Source organism: Bactrocera tryoni, chromosome 3, assembly GCF_016617805.1.
Source record: "Bactrocera tryoni isolate S06 chromosome 3, CSIRO_BtryS06_freeze2, whole genome shotgun sequence".
In the NCBI taxonomy this organism is placed as follows: domain Eukaryota; kingdom Metazoa; phylum Arthropoda; class Insecta; order Diptera; family Tephritidae; genus Bactrocera; species Bactrocera tryoni.
The window spans coordinates 22,218,911-22,231,130 of record NC_052501.1 but is presented as its reverse complement, the minus strand read 5'-3'; the positions used below and the strand labels follow the sequence as shown (position 1 = coordinate 22,231,130).

The window sequence follows — 12,220 nt, the reverse complement described above, 5'->3', positions numbered from 1 at the left end:
CCATTTAGAGCAAACCAATTTTTTGCCAACCTGCTGGTATGTTTGGGGTCGTTATCTTGTTGATAAACCCATTTCAAGTGTGACTAACTGAGTCGATTTAGCCATGTCCGTCTGTGGATTTGTGATATTGATTTGAAATTTTGCAACCGCTATTATCACCACGAGATTTGTACAGATTATTATCTAAGATAACGCTATGATCTTCTCACATTTTGGCGATATGTCTTCGGCGTAATGATTCGTTTAGTTCAAAAATTGATTGATTTTAACTGTAAGGGTCTAAATTGCCTCGAAAAGCGAATCAAGATTTTAAATTTATTTCCAGACAGGAGACAAGAACTGCTAATGGGTCTGGTAGTAAACGAGAGCAAGACGAAATATCTCCTCTCATGAAACAAACAGACGTAGCACTCGCGACTTCTCTCCCACGTCACTGTTGACAGTCATAACATCGAAGTCGTAGATAATTTCGTCCATCTTAATAGCAACAACAATGTCAGCATCGAAATTCAACAGAGTTCGCAGAATAACTTTTGCCAACAAGTGTTACTTCCTGATCTTGAAAGGCAATTGAGAAGTAAAGTATTCTCTCGACATTCGACTCGACCAAATGCCACAGGTCATTCATCATCCCCATCCTTCTATAAGATGTATGGTTGTAAAAAGTATTTTAGTAACGTTTAACAAAACTAAGAATCTGTTTTCAAGACCATGGTAAATGAAAAAAATTAAGCTTAGGGACCATAGTAACATCCAAATCAACAATGTTAAAAAGATTTTTTATGATTTTGAATCCTTGAATTATAACTTAATTTTTTTGTTTATGTGTTATGTCCATTTGACCTTAATAATTCATATATGTATTTATTTCAGTCCAAGTCAATGAATACCTTAATACCAAATACACTAAATTATTTAAATTATCAAAATTAGTGAGGATTTTTGTTCCAGAAAATAAGAAAAGGGTTACCCTTTTGAGGATGGAGCCGTGTGTAGAACTTCACGCAAGTGAGTGAAGAAAGTTCTCTGAGCGCCATTCACTTGGGAGTGGCCAGAAACGATTTCTTACATCTGGCTCAAGCAGCACTTAGATTATGTGTTTATTGTTCTGAAAAATTAGTGTCAATACTATTTCTTTACTATAAAGGACATACGCACTAATGTTTGGTATAAAATCAACGAGATCTGTCCTATATGTAACGTATGGACTCATTGTATTCATTTGATGACCCAAACCGTCGTATATGAAATCGCAACATATAGTAAAATTTGTTATTAATATACCGAAGGGATTAAGGATTATTTTAATACTTCAACATTTTAAGAGAGTATAAAATTTGTTTAAATACATTTCATAAAATAAAATATTCATATTCAAAAAAAAATCTAATTCAGTATTTGCTATTTGGAGCAATAATTATACATTTATACGCATATGTATATATGTACATATGTATAATACATAAATATCCAAATGGTAAAGCCAATTTGCCAAAATGCTGCCACTTAAACCATCCCCAATCACTGACCAGACAATAAAACAAAAAACGGCAAATATTAGCTACTTTGCCTAATTTGACTGCCATAAAAGTGTAATCAGACGTAAAGAATTATTGCAGAAAGCAAAAACCCAACAATGTATTCGGTACGGATGCCGTCTTTTGCCGGCCTCTACAATGCCCACAACGCTGAGTAGGCAGCCTAAACGAACACAACTTCGCTCATCTTGTTAATATTTTACAAATCGTTTTAGCACTCCTTCTCCTCCGTTTCGTCTTGCCATTATTATATTATTGCTTTACAAAATTGCACTTTTGTTTGTTGGATTTGATTGGCGAGAGACACAAAAAAGGCATTCGCTAAATTTCCTCAGCTTGTTATTACTTCTTGCCCTTATTACAACCCTGTTACACACTTCTTTTTAAGCTTATTCACTGTCAAAAAACATAATATCTCCACAAATTGTTGTTATGATTTTCTAGTATTTATAGCCGCTATATGTACATTTCGTATTAACCTGCATGTCTGAAATCTTTGAAAGGCAATAAAAAGAGTTAAATAAATAATGAGAGTGTACAGGAGAATATTAGTAAACAAGAAAAGCTTTTATTATATCATATTATACAGCATTCTTTCCAGTTCTTCATGCGTTACTTTGCTTATTTGCTTTTATGCTTTCAACTCTAATCCTTTTCTTTGTTTCTGCTATCTATGTTTTGTCAAAAGCATTTAATTCCACTCCTTATCCAACTCCGTTATTCCAACCAGTCTGCTCTCTCTCCTTCTCGTAATGTATCGCCTAACCATTCTCTCCACCCAGCATTAGAATGTGTGTGTTCCTTAATGCTTACTTTCGGACTACTGGGTGCGTTGTACTAAGAGAAGCCTCCGAGAAAGAAATACGCCTTAAGCGAGTCCACAATACGCGTTATGTAGATACCGTTGTTGTCCAGAGTGAAGATCAGATTTCTCAATGACATCGATTGCTTTAAGAAAATTAGAAAAAATAGAATTTGGGGATTAAAAAATATTTTTAAAATAATTAAGTTTTTCGTACAGCTCGACCTACTAATAAATATTATTTAATAGAGGTTTCAATGCACCAAATTCTATATGAATGCCTCTCTAAGCAGGTTACATCCGTTTTCTCATAGAAAAATTGTATATTAGTAGCTTTAGTCATACAGTTTTTACGTATATTTAGTTCAGAAAAGTGAAACAGAGGTCTCAGGAGCTCGTGATATGCTGCAATTTCAGCATCTATGCATATCTTTAGTGTAACTATAGTCGATTTTAACACCAATAGTGAGTATAGATTTATGATCAACACAGCAGAAGATACACAGGCGTTAATGAAATAAAATTCTCTTAGCTTCTGGCTATGAGTACAGAGTTTTGTGTCGGACCTCTGAAGACCACATTGAAGTTGTAAAAGGCTCAAGTTTTAAAGGTTGGAGTAGGCACTATATGGGTATTCCCTGATCCTAAACAAGTCTTTTTGTTCGGAAAAATAAATTTGTGAAGAAGTTTCCACACTTTATTGAGTAACTTTAAAAAACAATGCTATTTAAGGATAGTGCTTTCCTGAATCAAACATATTATTCTAAAGCGTTAAGTATCAGAAACCCAAACTTAAGAAACAGTCAACTTTTTTGATATTAAAGCCATTCACATAAAAGTCAAACAACAATTAAACCGATCCCATAGTATCTAGAAATGTAGTCTTTCCTAGAGGCTCAGAACTTTAATAGAAGGTTAAGCTCGGTCAGATGTAAGCAGGAAAAGTGTTTTAGACTGATCTTCTTTTTTTATAGTAGGGAGAAGCATCCAAAGCCGTAGTGTGGAACTTTAATCCGGTAGACATAACCTACTTCGAACTCAAGACTCTAACTGGGAGCCACCATATAAGGTATTACTTCGAGGGAGTGACAAGACATTTTACTTATCCTCTAAATCATGAACGGATTGATGCCTATTCTGCTGTAACTGTCTTAATTTAGTCATGATGTGAGTTGCTGCTTCGTGAACAGCTTTCCACCTATCAGACGACTGACACATATGTGCAGTCAAATTATCCACCGTTAACTACCACCTAGGGCAGTTTCTAACTTTACTCTTACGTTTAGAAACCGGGAAGAATAGAAAACACGTGTTCAGAGTCTTGTATTGACTTCGTATACATCGAACAATACGGACAGACGTCAGAAGCACCCATGCCCGCTTAATATTTGGGTAAGGTAGAAAACCAGGTCCTCACGTTCTCTAGTTATCCACGTATGGATGTCAGGTATAAATCTGTGGGTCCACTGATCTTTGGTTGATGTTTGCCATCTTTGCTGCTATATAATTATCCTCTTTCTTCTCTCCTTTCTTAATTTGATTTCAATAATTGGACTGAATTCGTCTCCCTGGATGTCTATGGGTGGCATACGAGTACTGCTAGCTAGTACTTCAGCTGCTTCGCTGGATATGGTTCGGAAAGCACTTGGTCTGGCATACGCTTTTATGTCTATATTTTATTTGATGTTTTTGACGAGTGCTCCTTGAATTCAGTTTGGAGTCCAATACTCGTACTACCACAAAATACTTCAACTGTGGCTGTGAAGTAATCGCACACTCCCCTATAGTGAGAATTGATTTTTCCCCATTTTTCCTTGGGCTTATGACCAATACTTCTGTTTTGTGCTCAGCCAGTTCCAAACTCATGGAAGAAAACCTTTTAGAGGTGATCAAGTTGTTTAGCTACTGCTAGAATAATACCAATATTAAGCCAAATCAGTTAGGTAACCATTTCGAAAACAACTTAATAAAGCAATTTCGTCAAACTCACGACTGTTTCACTACGAAGCCATTAATACTTAGTATAGAATATAATGGAAGCATATACGAGTAAGCAGAGTTGTATGATGCCGTTATGCATAATATTCACATTTCATATTCACCATATTGATATTAAGAACTATAAAATATTTTGGTCACGTTTCCAGCTCAATTGCCAATTAGAAAAATTCCAATTCACTTTAAAATACCTACAAAGCTGCTGAACAACAACAAATTGTAATGAAAAGGTGCGTGTATACATAGAAGTATTTTGAAAGGAGCCCGCGAAAGGACGAATATCCACAGCGGAAACCGCCAGGCAAACAACCGAAACGGAAGCTGATTTGTAAACCTATACAAGTGACGAACGGCAGGAGGCAAGAAGCTGGCCTTCACGCGCAATAAAAACGGCAGAGAATATTAAGCGAACACATAGAAATTCGATAGAAATATAAGAAAATAAAAATAAAAAAAAAACTCTGTAAACGAAAGTTTCGAAAAAGGTGAAAAACTGTTTGAGCCTTCAGGAGCGGAAAAAATTCACGCATCAAATATTTTGATCACGTTTCGCCGTCAAATTATTACCAAGAATTGTAAGTGTATGTGTGTGTGTCGGTGAAGGCGTGTTTTGAGCGACAAAGAAAAATACAATATTGTTTAAATTTCTTGCGGACGTGCGCGCGCCGAACTATTCAAAACAATTTGGAGTGAAAAAATGAAACAAAAAGGCACGCCAAAAGCATTCAGCGCGAATAAAGGTGCCATAAAACGTCAGCCCGCGTACCAGGAAAGTGGGCTGTGCTTCACGTAGTTCGAAAAAGAGTGTGAGTGAAAGCGCAAACTTCTCGATAATAATTTAGATCGATTATTTTGACTCCCTAAACACAATTTTTGTTTTCTCTATGTATTGTGTCAATGTCTGAACTTACCTCCATTTTGCTGAGTATCTGCGCGAAGGCCGGTCGTTGTATATTATTCACGAATTTTCTAAACTTATCATCCGATTCGAGCTTATCGAAGAAAGTAGCGAGTATTTGATCCTGTGGCAAGATTTCCAAAATACTATCGACTAGACCATGCAAACCGTTGAGCTGTTCAGCTTTCTGCGTTATGGGCTCATCGAAATTTGAAACTGCTGTAGGTGCTTTAGTTGAGGTGAATGACAGTGCTTCGTCAAAGACGATTGCTGGCGATGTTGTGGTTGCTGAGCCATATTGTTCCATGCGAGAGATTTCTGAAAAGTACAAAGAAAATATTGTTTGCTGAGTACATTGTTTGTCAGGAGACTTTTGTTTGTTTTGTTTTATAATTGTACAAGTATAATTATCAAAAGAAGAGTTCTGTTGTTCTAAACAGTTTTCTGAAGCAAAATGGTGTAAATCGCAAAATGGTATAACTCTAAACCAATCGCTATAGAAGAGCTTCTGTATTCGAACTTATAAATTAGTAGTCAGGAAGGAAGTTTTGAGTTATTTTCATCTCATCTTCATTGATATAGCTTCTGCAAATGGCGCCTAGTAGGATTCCCAGTCTACTGAGGGATGTCAGTAGAGCAATGGCCTGAAAATTGTCAGTTTAAAGGTCGCTAAGAAAGTAGTCTCTTTTCAAACAAGCCTTGGAAATCGGAGATTTTCTACCGTCCAACTTTGAGACAAAAAATATGTCTAAATTAGTTAGTTTGTACCAACTTTTATGTTTATGGTTTGAAAGTAGGCCTTAAGTAATTTGCAATATATCAACTGGTTCCGATTGGTTCAAAATTGCGCCGAAATAATCAAATGTCGAAACTATCACCACAACATGATCAACAGACTGAACTGCTCAAACAAAAGAAACTGTTGTAAATTGACCCAAGAAGGATTGATGTCCTGTAATAAGATAAAACAGTTATTGGGCTCCTGATATTCAAAAGAGGAACATTAACTTTCCACTAAGATATTGTATATACACGAACTACTCTCCCAGTAATTGATATATCGAACTGAATTTTTGCACAGATCATGTCCTCCTCATGAAGCTGCCCAGCAATATTGGAACGCAATACAATACAAACTGACCGGTCGAACTTAAGTTCTTGTATGGAAATGTGGAATATTGTTGCACTTAACAATGCTATAATATCCGAATCGATCGGAATTCAGATCGTTCCACTATAGCATAAAGGTAGGTACCATTCTACTGATTGATTAAATTAAAAAGGAAATATTTTTCCTATTTTATGCTATAAGAAATTCACCTGTGAAAAATATCACAGTTTATCCTTGATTTGATCATAGATTGATTGAAGGAACTACTGGACATATTTAAGACCAGTGAAGCCTAATTTTTTCCATTTTCACCTTTTTTGCGTGGAAAACAAGTTCAAACTATAATTCGATCAACCTGAGTAGGTACTGCTATTTACTGGTATCGATACTTGTTTGACTTACTTTTCGTAAACAGTTTGTTCGTATCATTGTGAAGAAGTGTAAAATTCTTTTGCACTTATGCTGTGAGCTATCAGAAACCTTAAGTTCGTATTTGAATTCGGAAAATATTACCAAGTCCTCCCAATATAGCCAAATATTCTTAGTCATCGGTTATGACAACATTTGTAATGAAAGCTTAGACTGAAATCAACAAATGTGTGATTTCTTCAACGTACATGCTTCCAAATATATTTGAAACACAACTTAAAGCAATCAGTTCAGATCATTTCCCAGCCAAATACACTAATACGCCGGATATGATATGAGAAATTAGTCTATGACCTATAATATAATATTTTCACACTTTCGCCCAAATAATACATGTTGTCATGAATTCCTTCGCAAAATTTTTTTAAATTTGTCCTTGTGAGGAAGTGTTAGTTCTGTGTTTCCTATTCTCATTCTCAAACATTTCAACTGAGACGGAGAATAAGAAGCAAAAATTTTAATTACTACTACTAAATTGTCCTAGTACAAACTCTCTTATCCTATAAAACTGAAACATTTAGTAGGCGGATCACACACACTGTGCCCGGACATATTACATATCATAGGTTCCTCATTTCAAATAAAGGTCTAGATTAGGTTAGGTTAATGAAATAGTCTGAGGCCACGAACAATCTCATTTGGACTGCTAGAGCCGCTTGTCCGTTGTGATACCCAGAACTCCTAAAGACGGATCGAAACGAACATCCAACATCTGCAAAGCGCCTAAAGCTAGCCACAAAGTTATTGAGCTGGCTGGTATCTACTTCAGTCAATTCGCTGGTATAATAGAGAGTATGGCAACCGAGATGCTTCAATCTTATACTGGCAAAAGCTGGACAGTGAAGTAGAACTGAAACTTTGAAAAGTTGCGTCCTTCGAAATATTTAGCCTCAGCGCGCGAGATCTAAGGGGATAATATCGAGTTAGGATAACCTATCATTGCGGCCATGTGAACCTTGTTAAGAGCTGGTAGTTCAATGGATCTTTTTACGAGTTTATTCCCATCCTAATGAGTCTTGCATAAGGCTGTCATTTTTAGCGATCTTACCGGGTTTACAGCTTCCGACAATCCGATCAGACACTCAGATAAGTGTAGTATGGAAATAGCTTGATGTCCCAGATAGCAAGGTCATTCCTTGACTAGCTTTGAGATCACTGTCAGCGAGCTCAAGACATCTATAGCAGATTTGCTATAGGAATAGATGCATTAATCGCCAAAATAAACCGCATTTCGTTCAAGTACACTTTCTGCTAATTTAATAGCTGTCACTTCTGATTGAAAGACACTTCAGTGGTCTGGAAGTATGAAACAAAAGTTGATTGAGAGCTCCCAGCCGTAGACTCCCATTCCAAGTTTCCCTTTAAGCTTCGATCTATCAGTGACTCCACCCCATTAAGTATAAGAAGTAAAGGAATGCGAATTTCCGAAACTCAAAAATCTTCCCTGAGGCAGAAAATTTAATATTCGCAATTCAGTTAGTATGTTGAATTAAAGTCTGGCATCGAACTTAAAGAATTATAGGAGAAATATTTCCGCTTCGAGGCCTTCAATTTGCTTAAAATCATTTTTGAAAGGGATTATACTTGAAATAAATATATATTGAGAAACACACAAGCACACTGAAATTACAATTACAATAGCAAATACATATGCACATGCTGATTGGTAGGCGCAATAACAGTCCTGCCCGTCTGGCTATTTTATCAAGTGCACGCTCGTACGCGTTTTGCGCTAAAATAATTCAGGTCATGACCGGATCACATTACAGTGCCACGAGCACACATAGCGGCTACATTGCATTGTTGTGCGCGCTGCAGACAGAAATCCACTCGAACGAGTGAAGCGAATGCATGTACGCGCAATTATATAAGTACCGTAACTGCAGTCAGACCCAGACCCATACCCGTATATGCATTCTGGCTCAATGCGAACTGAGTACATGAACCATGACATTGAAAACAATTCAAATAAAACTATTGAAGTGACTACAGACGCGCGGTTATCGCATTGCGCTGAATGTCAGAGAGACGGACAAGGGCGCTTGTGAACGCATATTACTTTTAGACAGTTAATCTACGTGATATACCTTTTGGAAGGTTATGAAAATTATTTTTGCGAGCATTTAAAGCTCATAATTGAATATATAGAAGCTATGAAAACGACAGTGGCCCGCACGTGATGTCTGCTTTTAGGCGCTTAGCGTGCCGTTGATAACTTAACTTTGAGCAGACGGTCAAAGCGCACACGTGAGCTGAATAAAAAGTGTTGTTTTAAAATTTTACGCAGACATTTTACAGAATTTCCGCACTTTTGTCTATTTGGGGATATCTTTAACCAAAATCATCAAAAAATTAGCCATACCCACACTCACCATTCACCACAAGCACCGCTGCATTGTTATGCTTAGCCGTCAGCTGGCGCTGCTGTTCCAACTCACTATTTCTGAAACCGAGCGCTGCCGAATCCTCCACGCTGCGCGCATTCACCTCCACCTTAGTCAAATTCGCAATGGCCGAGACAAATTTCAACACATCAAAGCCGCTCACATTTAGATATTGCAAAAAGGCGCCCACTTCCGGTGAGGCGACAATATGCTGACGCAGCGCAATAAAATCTGATCCGCTCAGGTAGGCGTAGGCGCGACGCACTTCCGCATCGTTATTATAATAATTGGTGGCAATCGATTTGACCTCTTCGCTCGGTATTAACGAAACGAAATCACTCATATCAATTGGCGGCACCGGTTGTGGCACAGTGTGCGGCCCATCGGCCAGACGCAGCAATACACCGTGAAAGAGCACGCTATCGGCAATAATTTCATCGGCTGCTGCCGCATTAACGGCATCCACATCGGTGGTTTTGATATTGGGCGCGTGGCCCACTTCATCCGCCGCATCGCTGTCGTTATCCGAACTGAACGGTTCCTGTTGGTAGGAACTGCCCAACGCTGTGGAATCGGACGGATCACCTATGGCGGGTGCAGCGGCGGCAGCAGAGACTATTGAATCTTCACGCGCCGCAGCTGAGGACAACAGTTCGCTTTGTTGTTGATAAGTCTCGTAGGGATGATTTGATTTGCGCTGCTGCTGTTGGTAATCGGTTTGTTTCGGTCTCGTCTCTAGCAGTATTAAATCATCCAATGTGTCCAACACTGACTCATTAGCCACATTAGTTGGTTGTTGTTCGTTGTCATTTATTGTTGCTGTACTGTTCTGACATAACTCATGGAGACCCTGTCGTGTGCAGCGCACAATTTCTTTCACAACAATCAGTTCGGTGCCGTCGGTGGTGTAGCCGCTGCTGGGTCGACAGTGCAACGCTTGAGGGAATAGGGTCAGTAGTAGGTGGAACAGTAAGCAGGTTGTGGTACCGCTGGCCCTTCGAGACAGTGGCGCAAACATTTTTGTTTTTGTGTGTTGTTTATTTGTTTTGGTAAAAAGTGTGTTTTGTGGATTTCCAGACCGGATTTACTTTTTCAGTTTATAGCAACTTTTATAGGTTAGGAAAGTTCAAAATTTGTTCATATGCTCATTCTTTGTTAGAATTTTTTTTTATTTTTTTTTAAATTAATCTTTTTTTCGTTTTTTGTCACTTTTTGTGAAAAAGTCCAAAAAATTTCACTTTTTCCTTTTTTTTTATTTTCGTGTTTTTTTTAAGAAATTCCACAATATATCTTTCAAACACTCCACTTATTTGTTTTCAATATTTTTTTTACTATTTTTTCACCTACAAAATCATTCACTCGAATATTTCCACTCCCCACAAAATATTGCTTCTTATTTACTTAATTCTCTCCCTCTCATTGCAGAAATTTCACTCTAGGCAACACTTAATTCAAATAAAATATTAATTTGTCTTTTAAATTAAAAAAAAAAAATTAAATAATATTTTCTTCAATCTTTTATTCTTGCACTATTTTATTTAGCTTTTTATCCGCTCATTCGCTTTGAAGTCTTTTGCAACATCCGCTACTCGACCGCCACTCTCATTTGTTGCTGCTATGATACTGTCGCTTATTGTCAATTTCGTAGCCTTTCATCGTTGACTTCCACGCAGCGCTTCAATTTAAATTTATTACAACAATCATCATTTATTTAGTTAAATTTAATTTAGTTGCATAGTGAATTCACAGTATAAGTAATACAATTTGTAATGAATGGAAAATGGCGCAATTGCCTTCCGGTTGTGACCGCTCTGAACTCGCAAACCGTTGATTATTTACTACAAGTTTGCTTTGAGTTGTCTTTTATATATTAGATAACTGTGAAGAATATCTCACTGAAATTAGTTAAGGAAAATTTTTACATTACTTCAGCAGTTTTCCTTTATATTTATTTTTCCACTCAATATATTCATCGCCATATGGAAACCCAACCTAAATCCCAAATCGAAATGGTTGAGAATTTCTACAGCAAGTAAAAATAATCAGTGAACTTTTTCTTTGGATTTCATAACTTCGGAATTATTCAAAATAAATTAGTTTATACTTCATTATCTAACTTTGGTCGAAACAAAAATTCAGCGCAATCTAAGTAAGAAGAAACTACGCCAAAGCATATGCCCGTTTTTTAGAAAGTTATTGTCCTGAAAACTTTGAGAGAGTAGAATAAAAAGAAATAAAGGAAATACTTCTGTATGAAGAGCAGTGAGATATAAAAGCTTGAGAAAGGTAAAATCATTTATTTTCCTACTTTTTATTTTTGCTAGGAAGATATTGAAAACTCGCTTTGAACTTTTCCAAAGAAAAATCTAAGCGCAATTATGCGAGTTGATCGATAATACTAAGACCATTATTCTAACTATTAACCGAAATCAGATATCAAACCAATAGTAATTTATCGATGAAAAGAGCTCTGAAACATTTTCTTTGGTTTGTTGGATGACGGATCCTTTATTGTTACTAAATTAGCTCTCTCTTTCTTCTCGAGAGCTGAGTACACGATCTTTTCCAAAGCACGAAGCTATTCATTTAGTGAAGCCGCCGAGTCTGCACAACTATAGCATATAGCTTCTATAAAAACTGACCGATCAAGGTCAAGTCCTTGTATAGAAAGCTATTTTATATGACAAGGTATTCTTATGAAATATGGCAAGGATCTTTGTCAGAGTCATCGCTGCAATCTCAGAATATGTTGTTTAGATCGGACCATTTTAGCGTATATGTAGCTACCATACAAATGGAGAGTTTACAATTAAGATAATCATTCAGCTCTGAAGGATATTATAGCTTCAGAGCAGCCGAATTTAGACTTCTTTTTTCATTTTTTTATGTTCTTTTCCTGTATTATACATTTTTGGTAGTAAAAAAATATTTTCTCCCTGAAAATAACACACTATTATATGTTTGTACACGTGACAAAAAAGCACAAGAAAATTATAATTTAAATTCCCGGTGTTTCATGAAATTTCAAAACAAGTAAGGAAGGCTAAGTTCGGATGCAAC

The 12,220-nt window shown here is 36.8% G+C and overlaps 1 protein-coding gene across 1 annotated transcript; it reads right to left on the bottom strand.

Moving 5' to 3' along the window:
* Positions 1–2,084: 2,084 nt before the first annotated feature.
* On the bottom strand, positions 2,085–10,788 carry LOC120771756. Its single transcript, XM_040099938.1, has 3 exons — positions 9,149–10,788; positions 5,250–5,554; positions 2,085–2,486 (listed from the first exon to the last, which is right to left on the bottom strand). The coding sequence occupies exons 1-3, from the start codon at positions 10,176–10,178 to the stop codon at positions 2,376–2,378; spliced, it is 1,446 nt and encodes a 481-aa protein (XP_039955872.1). The 5' UTR covers positions 10,179–10,788; the 3' UTR covers positions 2,085–2,375.
* Positions 10,789–12,220: the final 1,432 nt, after the last annotated feature.

Bases quoted from the DNA above. Each gene is read 5' to 3' on its own strand.
- LOC120771756 (XM_040099938.1), bottom strand. From the start codon at position 10,178: ATGTTTGCGCCACTGTCTCGAAGGGCCAGCGGTACCACAACCTGCTTA. The intron at 5,555-9,148 runs GTGAGTGTGGGT...TGTACTTTTCAG, and splicing joins AGCGGTGCTTGTGGTGAATG to AAATCTCTCGCATGGAACAA. The intron at 2,487-5,249 runs GTAAGTTCAGAC...ATTTTCTTAAAG, and splicing joins AGATACTCAGCAAAATGGAG to CAATCGATGTCATTGAGAAA.